At 40.3% G+C, this 20,092-nt stretch overlaps 1 protein-coding gene across 2 annotated transcripts in view; it reads left to right on the top strand.

The window, feature by feature from the left end:
- The window catches only part of FREM3 (FRAS1 related extracellular matrix 3), an 87,558-nt gene that overhangs the window by 43,031 nt on the left and 24,435 nt on the right, over nucleotides 1-20,092 (top strand). For both annotated transcript variants that reach the window (XM_082237530.1, XM_082237531.1), the window contains exon 6: nucleotides 11,333-11,584. In XM_082237530.1, the coding sequence (XP_082093656.1) occupies nucleotides 11,333-11,584 (252 nt within the window). The remainder of the gene's footprint in view (nucleotides 1-11,332; nucleotides 11,585-20,092) is intronic.

Genomic DNA, 20,092 nt, shown 5'->3' with positions numbered 1-20,092 from the left:
CCTTTAGCTATGGGATTTTATTATAGGCTGTGGTTTTGCACGCATGGGGGTTGCTCACTTGCACTTAAAGGACCAAAAGGCTAATTGCAGCCTGGATACACGTGCCCAATTCAAACTGAGTCCAATTTGAATTTATCTTGCCCCATGGTTCTCAACTCTTCAAACCAATCTGTTAAAAGAAAACCATTCTTAACAAGGGCAGTTGTCCAAATAAGTCAATTTAAGTCTATAAGGAATCATTCCTGCTAAACCAAAGCATATCCACCTTCATGTTTCTTAGAAGCTTCTCCTTGGTAAAGCAAGTTTTAGCACATTTTTAAAATGGGTAGGGAAGGTTGGCATAGTGCCAGGTGGGACAACGAATTGTGGTTATCTAAACATTGGACTACGCAATAGTGTGAGCTATTAGAAAGTATAAAATGCATGAGAATTCTCCACTGGTGTGTAAGGAATAAGACATTAAACATAAAAACAGTTACACACAATAAATTGCCCCCCTTTGTGGAAATCACACTGTCAGACACATTTCAACATTCTTACATAATAACACATAATACAAAACAAAATAATTAAATATCTGTTGCATATCTTGACACCATTGTGATCTTTTACGTATGTATCTTTTGAATCTTGGAGCAGAGGCTTGAGGTTCAAGTGAAAAAATGTCCTTGCAATTCAACTCCTCCCCCCTTTGTCAGCCCCCCCCCCCGTCAGTCTATATCATTTTAAAGAGATAGCTGTGGCCACTTTGAAAACTCTGGTGTTGCAGGTCTTGTGATAGCGAAGAACTGAGTTGAGGGGTTGTTGAGGGGTTGTTGCTGCTTTTCATCATTGCACATCTGTAGAAGTGATATCCTGTAAGGGGCAGGGTTTTGGGGTGACTTAAAAACAGTTAGACAAGGAAGGGGCAAAAGGCAAAAAGGATGTCCTCCAGTTTCCATGGGAAGCTGCAAATAATAACAATCTAAGTGGATTAAACATTTTATTCATTATCATTATTGGACTATTTTGATTGTTGTTAGCCGCCCTGAGCCCAGCTTCGGCTGGGGAGGGCAGGATAGAAATAAAATTTACTATTTAGTATTATTTATTATCACATTTCCATATAATTACTGTTATTATCTGCTAAGTTTGTTTGCTTTCCTTCACTTAGTTTTTGTTGTTGTTGTTCTTTTCATATTATAAAATAAAAATTACTCCACATGTATAGAAAGAGAACTGAAAAAATACAAAGGTTAAAAAAATACAAAAGAAAGCAAAAAATTAGATTACCAGTCAGATGAAAACAAACTTGACACAAGGACATCAGATTTAGAAAAGAATTATTATTAAATATATTATCAAAACCACTAGACTGAAAAGATGGGAAAACAATGGGGAAAAACTTAAAATTCACCATGTGCTATCTGATAAAAGAACTTCATGAAACTGACTTTCAACATGTGATGAACATGTCCCCAAAGTAAAACACAAACACACAAAATGAGCTATGAGGAACCAAAAATAAATAAATGCTAAGACACACAATTAATAAGTAACCTGAAGTAATCTGTTTTGGCATTCTAACATCCCAAATGAAAATAAAAGTGTTTCTTGATGTGACATCAGCTGTAATGTTAATAGTGGAATACTGGGAAATGAGTTAATACCAAGAAAATGAATGGCAATTTAAAGTTGTGCAAGTACCTTGCACTAGCCAAAATGACAGAATTAAGAAATGCTCAGGCAAAAGGTAAACAAATACCATTCCACAAACAATGTTTGGTTGTGCTTCGATTAATTTCATATATATAATGGAAGAACTGATAAAACGAACTTAATAAAGGAAAACAGATTATTTGTAACCTAAAAAATAATGTCAAAGCCACAAAGAGATAGAAGGAAATCAACTAATATAGCAGGGATTCAGACTTGTTTTGCTGAACAGAAAGAAAGTGACTGTTTGGCTTTAAGGGAAGTAAGACAAAAGGAAAACAAATGCAATTACTTTTATAGAGTATTTAAATCACTGTTTGCATCCCCTCAGAAAGGACACTCTGTTAAAAGGGAAAATTATTTCATGTGAGAGGTCTGTCAGGAAATGCTGTTCCTAAAATGCATAGGCATATACACATACACACACACACACAAGAAAACTGTTATAAAATTTAAATCCCATGGGGGGGGGAAACTACTCAAGAGAGGAGCTCACAGTGGGAGTGCTTTGATATTTACCTGTGAAAAGAATTTGGCATGTCCAGTACTTAACTCTATTGTCTTAAGTAGCCCTGGAGCAAAACACATTAAGGATGATTTCGCTCAATGGTTCCAAGTTTTACATAAGGAAATTTGTATAGGTTTCACGCTCTCCAAACCTTCTCTCTCCCCCCTCCTTTCTCTCGCTCTCTCTCTCTCTTTTTTTTTAAAGCTGATCTAGCCTCTGTGCATGTGCAGAGTTCATGTCTCAGCAAACCTTTTATACCATTGAAAATGTTGCATCCTTTGGCTCAATTAGAATAAGGAAGGGAAAGGTAAGGAGTAGATTTTAAAAATAGGGTTAGATTTTAAAACAACAAAAAAGAGAAACTCAGCAATTTAAGTATTCACCAAAGCTAGCAATTTCAGCCCCAGCAACAGGAGTGCTTCCTTTATGTACAGGAAAAGACTATCATTATTGGTCATTTTATCTGGTCATTCGCGGAACAATCAACCGCTCTCTTATTTATGAGTAAAATGGCCAGAGAGTTAGAATTCATATGATTTTTTTTTTTTTTTTAACATTCTCAGCCTTACCATCTGCAGACAAATTTTACTGCCCTTTATTTACAGGATGGATGGTCAAGGCTAATTCTACTTGATTATATGAATTTTTATGTGCTTAAACTTTTAATGGACTTTTAAGTTTGATTTTTTTAAAATAATAGACAAAATGATGAACACTGTAATCACTTAAATGCTTGATATTACCAGTTGGGCTTCACCTCTCACCTTTTAAAACTAAAGAGCATAGCTCGGTTGAATTTCAACTCCATCACGTCACCAGAATTTAAGAAGTACCCTCCAATGCTTGCAGACACATGTCCTTCCACACAGCCACAAATCGGGAGAGTTGAAAGGGGACCCTGGGGTCATCTAGTCCAACCCTCCAAAATATAGGGTTCACAGCAAGATTTTGCAGCAAGATTTGTACTACCAAAGAGGCATACACATTTAAGTACAGATTTACAGCTGGGAAAGGAAACATCTATGCTCCTATCATGTACTAAGGAAGAGGAAAATAAAAGTACATAACTTTACACAGAACCCTTTTTGCAGATCTTGAGATAGTTTGAGTGAGTTTGAAATGATATTTAAGGAAGATTGAAGTGAACAGTTTTCGTAAGATAGGGAGAGGATCTCTTATAAAGCACAGTTAAAGCAGCCCTAGATTTGATTTTTTTTTAAGGGAATACACGAGTGTTGCCCCCCCTCCCCTCTTTGCAGTTTCCTTTAAAGGAAGCTTACTCGGGAGTAAATTTACCTGGCACAGAAGTAAGAAGGGAGAAAACAACTGAAAGAGGCAGAGTGAAACAAGGGGGAGGGGGGCATTTTCTAACAAAAGAGGCCATGAAGTCTTATAGAGACTGATATCAGGAGCCTTACAATAACTCTTCTGTCCAACCAAATCAAAGTTAAAACTGGACTCAAATATTTTTCTTAGAATGAACACCATACTTTTATAGGCATACGCTTAATGAAATACATACACTGCATTTTAGCTTGAGAGAGCAGTTGTGCTCAACTAGGCTTTTGCAGCAGAAACATTAGGTTAAAAGCACCTTCTAAAATAAGACTGTAGACTCACAATCTCAAAAGTTGGGGCAAAGCAAGAGGTGGGGTAAACATTTGCACACTTCATTCTCAATTTTTGTCTTATTTAGGACTGCTAGGATCCAGCATGGCTTCCTTAGATTTAAATTTTGAAGCAAGCTTGCAGTTTAAACTATGCACACTTAAGAAAGGCAGTCTGCCAGAGACAGAAGGAACAGACAACACACATAACAGACAACATGTAAACATACATCTTCTCATATATGTATTAACAGACAACACACATAACAGACAACATGTAAACATATATATTCTCATCCTTTAGTTGGTTATTGCAAGGAGATGGGCCACTACCTTTGGCTTCATTAAGTGAAATTAGTAGGCAGGTCCCACATGGTTTTATGAGCCTCCTTGCCTCTTCAAACACACCACCAGGTAATCAGACTGGTAGGGCTCACAACGCTTGGTTGACTGGGTACCCCTTTATAGATGCATGCGTTGCTGTTGTTGCTTTTTTGCTTTTTTCTTTTTTTGGGGGGGTGTCTGGGATAGAGAAGGGGAAAAAGAGGGGTTGATTAGGATTGGTATGTCTAGGGGTTTGGTATGCTTAGTACAGGGACGTATAGTAAAGAGGAGAAGGGGCTTCTAGTTGCCTGGCAACTTCCTTAGTGGGTTTTAGAGAGCTCTAGCTATCCGGTTCCTTGCGTTCCATTTCCTATTTCCTTATTTCCTTATTTCCTGTAACCTGGGGTCTCTTTCCACTCTGCCTGTCCTGCCCAATTCCTCATGGGCTATCCCTCCTGGCAACCTCCTACCTATCGTCACATCTCAGGAAAAGGGGCCCTACTGGACGCCCGCGCCATGCGGTGCCAGATCGGGTGGTCCCTGGATAGAATTTCGGGTCGAAAATCCCCCTTGCTTTCGGAAGCGAGCTTACAGTACACGTGGTATGTAGCTCGACCGGTGCGGCTGGGATTGGGATAGAAAGCAAGACCACTTCCTGCCCCCTAGCAAGGACGCTCGGGAAGTTCGGAAAGAGAGCTCCAACCCCTTGCTTTCAACTGGGATGCCCGTTGCAGAGAGTCGGCTATCTTTCAAGTCGGGTCTCTCCGTCTTACTTTCGGGCTCCCAATTGGTGCGGCTGGCTGGAGATTTTAAGGAAAAGGGATAGAGCTCAGAACCCCCCTTTCGGGTTGAGCAGCGGTCCACGGTCTCTCTCACTAACCGGACCAAGAGAAAGGCAAGAAGGAGCGATAGAGAGGAGGGCAGAGAATTCAGTTGCCAGGAGACTTCCACCCCCTTCCCACCAGTGCACTGGATTTTCCTTTTTCCTTATACTCACGCGTCTTCTATGATGATCCCGGGATCGATGAATAAGCCGGCTGGATCCCTCTTTTGCTCCCCGGCTGAACTCCTAGGGCTTTCGATTACCGCCCGGAAGATGGCTGGGGGTCCAAAAGGATCTTCCCAGGCAAAATGGCCCGGAGCCGGCTGAAGATTTCGGGGCCCCCAGTCAGCAGCTCGGGAGAACCACAAGCCCCACGTTGGGCAGCCAACTGTTACGGCTAAAATCTGGGTGCGGGGTTACTCTGCCACCCAGCTCATCGGACTAAGTCCGTGGGTCCCTGCGGAAGAAAATGAGCTCAGCCGGACACAGGAGCAACTGCAGAAGGTCCAAGTTTATTGCGCAACAGGTTCAAGGCGAGATTGAACAGCGAGAAAGGGGGTGACATGAACTTTTGAAATTTCCCTCCATGTCCCAGAATACAGTGCAAAATACCTCCCAGTTACATCATGAATACATTAAGGAAAGGTTGGGTTACACAGATTACATCATGAATACATTAAGGAGAGGTTGGGTTACACTGGATTAACATATGGAGGAGGGAGGGGGAATATGCAGAGCTGGAGATATGCGCAGATAAGCACATCCTGAGAAGACAATGGTCCATGTACGCATAGTCTGTCACCTGGCATTGCCCGAGGAAAGGTTTGGCAGAGTGATTTTGACAGGATTACTTGAGAGATTATGGAGGACAGGGGAGGGGTGATGGAGTCCTAGAGAAATTGAGCAAATATATTGTAGTGAAGAAGACATGCCCCCCCCTTCCGTAACAGTTTTTAAGTGCCTTAGTCTAAATTCTTTTTTAATTGGAAATAAAATCCACTGCTTCAGATAAATTCCTTTCTTTGTATATTTGCCCTTTCTAGAGATAACCATTCTTCTTTACATTCCTGCCATTTCTTGCCCAACATTTTGTGCTCCCCAAATGCAAAAGATAAAAATTATGCCTCCACATAAGATTTGGGAATGAGGGTGGTTGAGGAATGGGAATTTTTTTAAGTACATGCTGCTCTTCAACAGATTGTAGGGAAAGTATCTTAGTTTATATGAGGCAGCTCCCCCGCCCCCACACCAAAGATAAGGGCTAACTTCTAGATTAGGATTTGCTTATGGCCACATTCTCTTACAGTGAGCCAACGGGGGCAGGGTGGGTGGGGAGAGCAGATGAAGCACCTTCCATTGGAGCTCAGAGAAAAGCAAAAGTTTCTTTTATTATTATAACAGAATTACATTTATGTCACAGCTATAATGAGGCTTGAAGTTTCTCCCCTCATTGCCAGTGTAAGAAGCATTTGAAGTCTGTGCCACAGTGGCACATTTAATTCCCTTGTACCCCATTGGAAACTGCCTCGTGACACTTGAGAGGAGACAGTTTCTCATGTAGTGCAGGGGAGCTTCTAATTAAAAATAAATAAAAATGAGTCTGTGAGAGAGTACACCTGAGATGCCTTTGTCACCTAGGGTTTTCGTATAGGACAGAAGTGATGTTGGCTTCATTCTCACCAAGGTTAGAAACTTGTATCTTGGCTCTGCCGCTTCAGATTCCAAGCGGGAGCTCAAATGATAGAATGTTCTTCCATGGTTTCCACACGTGTGCCCACCCTGCCCAAATACTGTGAGTGGTATTGAACTAAATAATTCCAAAAGGTGAATGGATTCTGCTTATGCAAGGAAATTATCTCCTGCCCTCACACATGTTGTCTCCCCCAATCACTGGATTTTCTCCAGAGGGTTGGAGGAGCCCCCATAACAGATTTAGAGGGAAGAGAGATGAGGAGAACATTCTATTACATGAGGGTGGAGGTACTTACTTGGTCTGAGGTGGGTTTGCACTTTCCCTGAAAGTCCAGGTTCACAGCTTGGGTATGATTTCGGACATGGTGCTAACTGGGGAAGCGCAGGTGGCATCTAGGAGTGCTTTCTGCCATCTTCAACTGTGTGCCAGCCGTGACCCTATCTGGAGATGTTGAACCTTGCTTCTGTTGTAAGTGCTCCAGTGACTTCCAGGCTATACTTCTGTTACGCATTGTATGTCAGGCCACCTATGAAGATAATTTGGAAATTTCAGCTGGTGGAGAATTCTGCCACTTGCCTACTGGTTTGAGCGCAGCAGGCAGAGTATGTTACACAAGTAGTGAGCCAGCTGCGCCAGTTGTCAGTACGTTTTCAGGCCTAATTCAAAGTGCAGATGAAGATCGTTAAAGCCCTAAATGGTTTAGGACCAACTTACCTTTAAGAACTACCTTCAACTATATCATGCTGTCCATACCTTAAGATGTGCTTCTGCAGCCCTGTTGAGATGCCTGCCTTTTAAATTACAATTAGGTTGGTGTGTAATGAAATTGAGCCTTTTCAGTGGTGCTCCCCAAATAGGTTTATTTAGCTTGGATGGAAATGGCTATTTTAAGTTATTTTATTGGATACAATATTTTAATGATTTTATTTTTGAATTTTTGTATTTGTATTGTATGCAGTTTTAAACTGCATGAGGGGCATGCTTTGCCTAAAGAGTGGTCTAACAGCCTGTTAAACAAATAGATAAGCAAACACCCATAAATAGCTTTTACAATAATAATGCATTCATCCATTTCCAACATCACATGTGGTTTGTTGACCCTCATTAGTGATGAGGCTCTATTTTTTTCTACCAAGGAAGTCCTCTACCAGCTGATCAGCTTGGGAGAGCCACATCCTGCATGGTCTGGGAGCATGAAAATGGAAGTGAAGTATTGGGTTCCCTGCATTTGGGATTCCCAAAGTTTTCTTTTTTAAGTCTTTTGCTTCTGTGTTGCCTGTCTTAGTTTGACTGCTATAGTCCCCCCCCCTTTCTCCCCCTTTTCTTTAAAAAATAATAATAACCTTAGTGCCTTGCAGGAATCTTTTTGAAAGTCAAGAATTCAAAGGTCATATGTTATTTAATCAGTGAGTTATTACAGAGCCTTAATGCCATTTGCTCTTCCCATACTCCACCTTTTGTTGTTTACTGGCGCACAGAAAATCTTCAAGGGTGGCTTGGAATTTTGCAGCCTTATAAGCTGCCAACATTCTCTGGCTTTAACAAAACTAAGCATTTTGCTACCACACATTTGTGCAGTGATCCTAATTGTTGCTCTATACTCTCAGTTCCTATGTAAAATGAGTCAGAAGCCCCAAAGACCCACTTTGGGCAGCACAACACACTCAAACAGGCTAGAATGGCTTCACTTGAGCATAGCATGTCACTTGAGCATATATGATAACCTTATTTGACCAATCCTCTATTTTGGGTATGATATAAACTGCAGTTTGAGATTTGAATATCAGTCTCTTTGTACAGGGCTCAAACTATAAATCAGGAATATTGCATGTACTGGAAATATATATTTAAAGTATTAACATTTCAAACTTCAGAAACGAGCATATTTCATGTTCTAAAATACATTTTATTCTAAGCAAACTGTTTGTGAAAGATATATTTAAAATAACTTTTATCCCTCTTACTGAGTGGAAAAACTAAATACCAGTACCAGAGTCAATAAAATATCAAGCTGTAAAATCCAGCTGAAAACTGAAAAATTGATGAGATAACAGCAGAGTAGCCATCCTAATAAATTTCCAGCAGAGTAAAGCAGTTTTGGTTTGGCACCTAAAATATAAGATGCAAATATTTCTGTGCAGGGTGTCCCTACTGCTCAGAGATCAATATCCTCAGTAACAGGCCCCAGGGTGGGGCAGCAGGGCTTACCTGACCCACAGTCACCTGTGTTGCTGCTGCATACTGGGATAGAGGGAGGCCGGGGAGGTCTGTGTGTTGAAAATGCACCAACAGAGCCAATTCTCTCCTACTAGTTCATTTGCACCATCCCAGCCTCACCACTGCCTCCCTGCTCCCCCATTTCATCCTAGTATGCAGCAGTGATGCAGGCAACTGGCTGTGAGGTGATCAGCACTGTCCCAGCCCATTATGCTGGATTGAGGTGACTGTCTTGTTTGCCACCTACCAAATGTTAGAAGGGGCCCTTGCACCCCTTCAGCAGAAGAATAATTTAACATAATATGATTTTGAAAGCAAATATTCAAATATTCCAAATTTGTTTTAAGGAGGATTGGACTCTTTTTGAATTGAGTCTTACCGTATTTTTCGCCCTATAGGACGCACTTTTCCCCCTCCAAAAATGAAGGAGAAATGTGTGTGCGTCCTATGGGGCGAATGCAGGCTTTTGCTGAAACCTGGAGAGCGAGATGGGTCAGTGCGCACCGACCCCTCTCCCTCTCCAGGCTTCAGGAGAGCCCCACCGCCAGCCCCACAAGCTCGGGGGACAGCGGGGAGGCGCAGCGCGCCTTTCCCGCTGTCCCCCAACTTGGTTAGAAGGCTGGCGGGGGGGAGAAGCCTGCTCCTCCCCGTCGCCAGCCCCGCAAACTCGGGGGACAGCGGGAGAGGCGCAGCGCGCCTTTCCCGCTGTCCCCCAACTTGGTTAGAAGGCTGGCGGAGGGCTTCCCCCTCCTCAAGCCCCGCAAGCTCCCAGAGCGATGCCGAAGCTGCACGCAGCTTCGGCATCGCTCTGGGTCCTGTTCTGGGGGCTGGTGTCGGGGGAAGCCCGAGCTCCCCCCGCTCCAGCCCCGCGCCGAGGGGGGGGAATAAATCCCCCCCCAATCTAGGTGCATCCTATGGGCCGGTGTGTTCTATAGGGCGAAAAATACGGTAGATGGCTTGTGAAAACCCTCTAGATTTTTGTCTTTGGCTGTCTACGTATCATACATTTAAAACACATTTCAATGTGCTTTAGAAGTATGATGAGGGGGATGGGGGAGGTTTATTTTTTTTCTTATCAAGGTACTACATTGTTTACCACATACACAGATTTATAGCTTTTACAATGAATTTAATTCTGTTACAACAAATATTTGAATCTTGCTACATGTGGCTGCTTCAGGGGAAAGTTGAAATGTGTATATAATAGTATACACAAACACCTTTGATTGTACCTCTGCAGCTTCACTGACAGTAAGCATAATGTGACTTGGTAGAGCAGTGGTGCATGTAAAAAAGTATTTCAAAGACTAATATATCTTTCCTCAAGATAATGATAATTTTGGTGAACCCAGTTCATTTGCTATTGTGGCTATTAATTTGAAGATATTAAGACATACAGCTAGCAGTGACAATAAAATAATTTATGTTGTTCAAACTATGAACCTTTTAGTGAAAAACTACAGTTGATCTCGTACACAGATTGATTTTGTTATACAGTACTGTGCTACACACAGCCAGATTTTCTGGTGGGGAGAGGTGTTCATAGCAAATTTAATGCATACCTTAAAAGATAAATGGCAACTAGTGCAGAATTTGACTGCTTTCCCTATTGCAATTTTTGTCCTTGTGACTGATCCTGCCTGTAATTTCAGTGAGTGTAATTTCTAACTTGGAAAAGAACATGTTTGAGTTGTAAGAATTTCAGCATTCGTAGTTGCAGAGGAAAAACTGACTATCACCTGATGAATGTTTGGAAACCAAAAGAAGAACAGAGAAACCCTTTTATGATTAAGAGCTCTTCTTATGGTTAATTCCATGAGACCAAGCATCTACTGTAGCCATATTTTCCTGCAAACATTGTTTGTTAGGAGCAAGGAAAGTGGTAAAACTATGGAAAAGGCTCCACAGTTTGCAAATGCAAGAAATCCCAAGTTTACCTCAGCCCAAGGGTAGAGGGAACAAAGATGAGAAGGATGATGGCTGGTCCTTTCAAAGGTTTCCACCACCCTGCTGCTTTGTGAGAGCCCAGTAAGCCACATGAGATGTAGTTGCCCTCACAAGAGCTCGTGAGAAGCTCCTCCCCATTCCCAGTCCATGGTGGTCACTGGTCTGCCCCACAGGTTGTCTGGGCAGTGTTGATAAGCTTGCTGAGTCACAGCAAACTTTGAATGGTTTCTTACCATCACATGATCCCTGAAACCAGCAAAAGAGGTTGCTTGGGGGATGAACCACAGCTGTGGAGAACAGGAAACTGGCACATTACGAAAAGTCATGATCATGTCATTCATATTGTTAAGCAGAGAGAATGAGGGTTTTTTAAGGCTCATAACTGGTGGGGTTTTTATTTTATAGAAAAAACTGAAGATTGGAGTTTGAAGGGAAAGGATGATTTAATATTCTGCTTCTCCAAATTATTGCTCTCATCATTCTAATGCTTTTCATTCCTTTGCCACCCCCTTTTTTAGGATCTGCCACAGGCACGATTCCCTCCACTGTCTTGTCTTACTCAGACTACATTTCTCGTCCTGAAGACCATACTAGCCTCATTCGCTTTGACAAGGATGAGACTGAGAAAACCTGCCGTGTCATCATTATTGATGATTCGCTTTATGAGGAAGATGAAACTTTCAACGTCACATTAAGTATGCCAATGGGCGGACAAATTGGAACGGAATTCCCCAGCACCAAAGTAACCATTTTAGCTGACAGAGATGATGGTGAGTAGAAAGGTCCACATCAGAGACCTGCTTCATCAAACTTTATGGTACGAAATGCATTTTTCACGTTTTTCTTATTTTAGCTAGATATATTATGATCAAGATTGAGGCCCTAGTCAAGTATTTCAGTAAGCTGTTCCTTGTTCCTGAATAACCCCCTGCTTCCTCTTAGAAGTAGGTTATGGTAAAAATGTATTAGCGACTACTTCTTAAGTTAATAATGGGCTTTTAAAAAGCATTGTTATATAAGTTCTAAACATTCCACATTCTGCATTTTAGATAGAATTATATGTCCTATATGTTATATTCTATGGAAACAAAATGGGTTAGATCTGGATTGTGAGTTGAACCTAAGGCTTTATTGGAAGCAGCGTGAAATGATAGTCAGTTCCCATTCAGAAGAATGGGACATATGTGCAACTAACCTCGACTGAATCCAACCCAATGATAACAATATGTTGCCAGGACTTGTTGCTTTTTAATTTGGATTTCTGTAATGTTGCAGCTGTGCACACTCATGGAAGTAAGCACCCTTCATCATTTCTATATTCCGCTTACTTCAAAGCAGCTGCACTGAAGATCAGGTTATAAGAATCCTTTTTTCCCCCTAGTACAAAATGAAATTTCCAGACAGCTCCTGTCTGAGACGCATTTACAATTGGTTGGCTTTAGGGTTCTGTGAGTGGCAGAAAGGGGGGGCGGGGGGGAGGACAGCTTTTGCTAACTCCTCCTTCTCCATGCAATGACTTGTGGCCCCTGAAAAGTTGTTTGTAGATAGCGCAAGAGGAGGGAGGAATTAATGGCAGTTGCCTCCTCCCTCCTTTCTTCAGCATAGGCTTCTGCTGGATCCCAGCATGGGAGGAACCCTGAATCCAACACAATAAGTTGTGTGAACCCCGAGCTGATGTTTGTTTTAAAAGATGAGAGGTACGTTCATGTCTGTGCAGTGTCAATTAAAAATGCAAATTTATGCAGGTTAAAAAGTTGGTCAGTGTGCCATAATGCCACAGGTTTGTAAGAACACAGAACTGGTTCTCGTTATGAAAGAAGGCTTTTAAATTCAGGTCTTTACAAAACAAGGAGTTAATCCTTTTTCATTATCAACACTCTGAGCAGGCTTTGTGTAATATCTAATGTGTAAGATCAGGAACAGTGCATTTATTATTTTAATAGATGTGAGTATACATCAGTTCTCCTCATCCCCCCCCCCCGAGACTCAGCAGTGCCCATTAAATGATGGGCACTTAACTTCCTTGAACAATAAATATTTTGAGACCGACTTTCTCTGTGCAAATATCAAAACCTACCACTTGGTTTTAAATGACATTCTGGTGTTAATTCAAACTAGAAAACAACTTTTTGATCAAATGCCGATTGCATACTCTCTAGAAATTCAAGGACTTGGGACAGATACTAGCAAACAAATAGGCTGAAAGACAATATTTTTGTTTCCTCAGCGGAGAAAGGAAGAGAATGGCCCAGAGAAATCCCCAGTGAGTGGAGTTAATCAAGCCATAATGGCCTTTTAACTAGACAGAACTTGTCCAAAGGCCATTATATTTTCCACTTGCATTGCATCCCTGCTTCTTTATCCTATTTTGCTTAACAGGAAAGCAGAATAAAGAGGGAATTAAGCCATTGTGAAAAGTAGAGAATTACTTTCTTTCCCAGACTTTGAAGGCCAGGGTTTCCTTGACTTCCTGAAAAGTCCACTTGGCAACAACGGATGAAGCAGCTTCCCATGCTGTGTACTTGTCTCAAAACTAACGACATTAATGGGCACAATAACTAATGTTCCGCAGTGTGTTTCTTATCTCAACTTGAATTGGCGTCAGGATAGTCTGCTTGTCTGACTTCGGCATAGAGCTGTCTGTCTTCTGTTTCATTTGTGCACAGTATTAAGCATGTAAGTAGTTCAGCTGACCAGTTGTTGGTTTCAGTGCTTTGCTTAGAGTGAGGTGACTGTTAAAAGCGCTTACAAGTGTTTTCTGGATTACTGTATTCTTAAAAAAACCTATTTGGCATGTAGGATTTTCTTTGGAGAGGAATCTTCTGAGTGCAGGCAGTTGCAGGGGAACTCCAGCAGTTCTGAGCCATATTGGACAAACATGAAAAAGCTTCTTTCATTTTGTAGTGTGCATTGGAGAGGGAGAATGAAGACAATACAACAGAAAATAAATTCGGTAATAAACTAACAAGGATTGAGGACATATTGCTGCTATAGAGAAAATGTTGAAATAATAGGTAAGCAATATAGAAGACAAAAGGTTAAAAACAACAGAAGCTAAAACAGGAAAATTTAGATGAGACCTTCAGGCTGCTTGAAAAAAATCTTATATGGGAAAAGGAACAGGGGATAAGGTTATGGTACAAAACTAGGAAATGATATTTGGATTAGAAGTATGGAAAGTGGCAATATGCTAGCATACTTGATTTGCTTACGTATTGTGTTAGACTGAACGCAAATCAAGATATCAAGACTGACAAAACTAACAGAAGGTTTGGAAATAGGAAGTAACCCAAATATATAGTAATAACATTTCAGAAATGGATATCAAAGCATAGGGTAGCAGTAGCCCTTTTTATTATCCAAAACTTGCAGCAAAAGGTTTATCTGTATTTATCGTACCTTTCCCACATCACATTTTCTTTAAAAGGAAAAAACTTCGATTTTTTATTTTTACTTTTACTTATGGTAAGAGTTGTTAGATAGATCTTTCAAGTAAAGGACTTCATGAAAGGTACATTTTCACTGCTAAAAAAAGATGTGAAGATTAGTCTCTTCACACACAAAGTAACAGAGAGATTAGTTAGAAATGCAGATAAGTGGAGGGAGGGAAAATTAATAGTGGCAGAAGATTTTAATGAGTGATAAATGAAAAATTAGACAAATCAAATTAGTATTCAAGTTGTGCACATCTTCCTAAGGTGTTCCAACATTTCCAGCTAAGAAATGACATGTGTTTGGCAAATCTTAAATGAAGATTAAATTAATTATGCATACTATTCATGCCACTATAATTCATACTAGAAAGTAGGTTTTTTTCTCCACTTGCATATTATTTCAAACATAAAAACAGCAAAGATTAGGAATAAGATTTATGTCAACTATATAGTAATCAAAGGAATGAGTCTGGAAACCAAAGAGGTTTTTGTTTTCTTTTGTTAAAAAAGGGCAAATGCAGATTGAATAATAATGTTACAAAATAGAGATGTTATAAATTAATAGTTAAATATATAGATACTTTATGTTGTAGAGGAAGTAAGGCTGCCCACTTTCTCCTTGGTACTTAATTGCCATTCTCAGTTTGCACATCTTTCTAAACCATGGTTTAGTGACACATGAAGAAGTCACAGCATGCCTTGGAGCCTCATGCAGTTGGGAGAAGCCTTAAGCAGCTTTCTTCTGAATCTCAACTTGAAATGTCATCTGGACAAGGGATCTTGACTTGAAACAATCTCTGGTCACTTTCAAAACTTCAAACCGTGGTTTCTGAAACTGGCTTGTTTGTTGTGAACCGCAACCCCTGACCTGAACAACACAACAAGCCAACTTTAAAAGTGAAACTTAAAACTGCCAAAGTCCTCCTCTCTGTGCATGGGTGGGGACATGAGCCCTGAAGTCATGGCAGGTCAATCCCTGCTTGTGCACATCTTGTTAAACATAGTTTAGTGTGGTCTGCAAATTAGTCTTGCATGTCAGTGTTGAAAACAGAGGGAAAATAATTTAAATTGGGTAATTAAGTTGGAAAACTGAACAACAGAATATAATCATCAGCTTGACAGATTAGGCGGTGTTAGAAAAGAGAGCAGAACTTTGGATAAGGAAAAATTTATCTCATGGCAATGTTCATAGATAAATACAGAAATTTATCATAAAGTATTTATCAAAGATTTTTTTGTGGCGGTGGCATTTTACAAATCCATTATGATGAGATTTGTGCACAGATATTGTCAGTAAAATAAACTTTAAGAGTGTTTAAAGCAGTATAAATATACATTCCACTACAGGTATTATTTACAAAGTTCACTGCAGTTTTCTTCTTTGTGTTAGAGTCAAGTCCAGCCTTTGTTGACCTGGTTCCATGCTGTTGGGGGCTGATGAGAGTAGGTACCAGGTTGACAAAAACTGGCTGGCACAAGGAGGAACAATGAATGAACATTGTAAATTACCTTTTCATTATTGAGGCAGGCCAGGCTTAAATACCCCAGAAGCGGACTAGAGTGAAACTTTTTGGCTCAGTTGGGACTGCCCCCTGGGTAGAGCCCTGCATCCAGCCTGGCTGTGATTGGCCAGATGTTGGACAGGCTAGCATCCACTTCCCAGGCCAGCGTGAGGCCAGTTTGGAGCCTGGGAAAACACCTTCTGCCATGTTCCACACTGGATCATGGTGCGAAGCAGACACCATCTCACAAAGGCACCAGACCTTGAAGGTAAGTAAATTGTCTTTTCATTATTTGTATATTTTAAAAACTGTATTTGCTTATAAAATTATTTTTAAAATATCCACTGTAAAATATTTCTGCTGCGTCATGTTAGTGAAATCTACAAAACTGTGTATGGCTTGATCTTTTTCTGGGCGTATCAGTTCTGCGACAGAAATAAATAAATTCAACTGTTGTCACCTAACTAATGTTCTAAGGTTTATTGAAGGAGAGAAAGCTATAGAACTGCAATTATTTCCATATGGTGTCTGAGTGGTGGCTGAGGGAGAGAGAAAAATTGTTCTGAGAGAAGACAATACTGTAATTCAGAGAGATCACTATCTGATACCCATCTGTCATTCACTCAACAATAAAGTAATTATACATAGTATTTCCTTTCTGTAAATCTGGTATTAGAGCTTGAAAGAGATAATATTAAGTGGTAAAAAAAAGCCAACCTTGAATAAAAACTAAATTTAAAGTGAAGATTAAAATGCTTGGAATATCATGTTTCTTTGCTCTATCTGGGCAGGAAAACCGTATATTTGGATCTGATGGGCCTTGACATCTAAGTAGGAAATCATATGGAAATTCAGATGTGAGATCTCTATCCATTATTAACACCGGATTGTTAAGCTGGGCTGTTCAGTATTGCCACTGATCCTATTATGCCATTTCAATGCGTTTCAAATTGAGGGCAGCTGAATGCAGGGAAAGGAGCTCTGAACAATGGCAGCAGTCGCTCCCAAGATCCCAAAATTTATCCTGTTTCCCAAGCATCTAATGCCTCCTTATGGGGATCAACACAGAAGTGAGAAATGGCTGCCTGCACACACCGTACATTTAACTCTCACACCCCTGAAACTGGGGAACCATAATTGGTTAAGGTTGCTGGGAACAGAAGCCCTGTGAGGAATAAAATGCAATCTCCCCCCTCCCCTTTAGGATTTTTGTTCAAACAATTTTTTTGTACTTCTTCAAACTTTAGACCATCATGATACTTTCCTCTTGCATGTGGGTGATGATGTTTGAGCTGCATGAAGACGCACACTTGGAGAATGTGTTTGCTATTGGTATATATAGCATGGCATTGGTTTTTTAAGTTAGGGAGCACTCTTTTAAGTCCTGGTTTCTTTGAGTTTTGATGTTGTCTTTCATTTTGACAATGTGCAGCAACGCACACTGTGGGGCATTAGACTGCGGAAAGACCTGGATTCTGGGACTCTGGGAGTGATGTGCTGCCAACCTGCTCTCCTGGACGGATCTCAGGGGAAGTCACTTTTGTGTGTTCACAGCAGAAACTGGCTCTGCATTGTGAAGGTTGACAGGAAATCAGTGATATTACAAACAAACTACAATTGTTACTCCTTTTTTGTTTTCTTAAAGTCATGAATATACATTTGATTTTATAAATGCACGTGCAATGTTTTCTAAACATTTCTAAAGTATCAAGAAAAATCAGAACAGGCTGCTCAATCATGATTCATTGCACCCCATTCTCAAAGGTGATGGAAATCTGGGCTTGACCTGCAGGAGGGGAAAGCACACAGCAAGTTTTATTCCTTTGTACAATATGCACCATTTAGCTTCTCCCACCACCCCCCGTCCCCAGCCTAATGGGTATATTGCAGGACAAGAGCCTAAAAAACTGGTCAGGAAACCATGAGTATCAATTGTATGCGCTGTATGCAAGGATCTCCATTCATCCCTGATGAACAGTTGATGGGGCCAGAAAGTAGAGTAAGCTACAGGTGTCTAGGCTAAAGTCAATACAGGCATACCTCAGATATATTGTGAGTTCGCTTCATGCCACCACAATAAAGCAAATAATGCAATAAAGTGAGTAACACATTTTTGTTTGTTTGTTTCCCATTGCATATCAAAGTTATGTTTACATTATATTGTGGTCTATTAAATGTGCAATAGCATTACATTTTACAAAAGCAATGTACATGGCTTAATTTAAAAAATGCTAACCATCACCTGAGCCTTCAGCAAGTCATAATCTTTTTTCTGATGCACGGTCTTGCCTGCAGCTGCGCCCATGTCCTTGTAAGGTGCAGCAGGAGTTGCTTTGCAGCAGGGACAGGTTCCTGCATCCTTGTCTCCAAGTCCTTCAGTTTGTGTTTTTTTTTAAAAAAAACAAAACCCCACGATATTTTTGAAGAGCAGTAAAGTAGTGTGAAATAAAATGAGGTATACCTGTATAAATACTTGATCCAACTGGAGTTCTGCATATTGGTGATGCAGATTCATGCTATTGCAAGGACAGCAAACCAAAGGTTCTGTCAGAATATTCATGTATGTTCCACATTAAATTATTTTAAGTAAGACATGTGCTTGATAAAGGAAATGCTTAAATTGAATTTCAAAAGGTAATCGGTGACCTGTTGATCTGTAACATCACAGGTGCCAGCTGTTGATGATTCCTTTTTAAAAAAAGCTTCATAAACAGGTAGTCAAGACAAAAAGCCAATCCTTTGATCTTGGTTTTCTAGATACGGCTGAATAATATGGCATTTGCAGCAAGCCCTTGATCATACACTAGTAGTAAACTGTGGGTTCTGTGTTATTTTCTTGTTCTTCAGAAGCATGCCTTCTGATCATGTGTAGCTGAACAAAGGATCCAGTTGTACGGTTATGAGCTTTGAAGACAGAGATGCAAACAACTTGTGATTTTATAAGGAAGCGGAAATCTTACCATGGTTCTCTACTAGAGGAATGTTTAAGTGGCATGGCAGGTGGAACAGGTTTTGGGTCCAGTGCTTGTGTTTTTAAATAATCAAGGGAACAACAAGGTTATCCAGATAGCCTGAGTAAACACAGTAAAGTCTTCTTTGAGGAAAACAGAAATAGATTTTAAATGAATGGTTGGCTCAAAAGATTTCACTGCCATAAAAAAGAAGTGTTGAGTTAGCTTAAGAAACTGTATGTATTTGTGGATGATACTAAGTAAATAAAATGATTTTAGGGGAAAGGCATTACCTTCTTTGTTATAGTTGCTGCTTCATTAGCTCACATATTTCAGAGCAATGTAACTTTTTCAATTTATTTTCTTTTTAATTTACAAACTTTGTTATCTGCTGATAAATTTCCTCATAAAGAAACGTTTGAAAATGTGTTTAAAATACCTTGTTTTTAAATTTAAAATGAAACATTGTATATTTATAACAGCATACTGTATAAGGTAAAGGTAAAAGGACCCCTGACCATTAGGTCCAGTTGTGGCCGACTCTGGGGTTGCAGCGCTCATCTCGCTTTATTGGCCGAGGGAGCCAGCGTACAGCATCCGGGTCATGTGGCCAGCATGACTAAGCCGCTTCTGGCGAACCAGAGTAGCACACGGAAACATATAAACAGTATCAAATCTTGCACAGGGGTAATGTTTCTGATTCCATAAAGGGATTCCCTTCTAACCAAGGTGGAATCTAGAAACATATAAAAAATGCTGTAATTTTTTTAAAAAAAAGTTTTGAGAAATATATTCAATTTGCCATAGCTCACCATCACCATCTAGTGTCACATTTGTATAATGCACTTTGCAACACACTTAAAATGTTTCATTTGTAGCTGTATAGCAAGAGTCCCAAGCTTTGCTAGAGGCAGAGGAGAAGAGTGAGTTCTAAATTACAAAAGCAACCTCAGTCTGTTGGTCTCTGCTCCTTCTAACACCATTTCTGCTATTGGATGTGTGCTCATTAAGGCATTAGTGGCAATTGTTTCACAATCTGGCCACCTACTTAAGGAAATTGTTGAGTGAGAAAAGTCTTTAAAGGCTCTTATTATTTATCCTATTTGCTGTGGCCTGTCTTTGAAAGATTGTTCTAGAGATACCATGGGCAGAATAAGTTCATGTGGAATATTTCACTGCCATAAGAAAAAATGACTTCATTGTTACTGGACTACCTTATTGTAAAAATTTCCTGGCTTTATTTATTTTGCATTATTGGCTTTTCTTGGTAGAGATGGAAAATGAAGAACAAGAAAAGCACCTATTTTCTCTTCTGAGTGGGGTGTAGCTCTAGCTACAAGGGTTGTTGTCTTGCCAAGAGAGCAGAGGAGATATGTTAGATAGGCCTCTGT

This window comes from Podarcis vaucheri (assembly GCF_965113315.1).
Source record: "Podarcis vaucheri genome assembly, chromosome: 9".
Classification (NCBI taxonomy): Eukaryota; Metazoa; Chordata; class Lepidosauria; order Squamata; family Lacertidae; genus Podarcis; species Podarcis vaucheri.
This window is presented reverse-complemented; position numbering and strand designations above follow the sequence as displayed.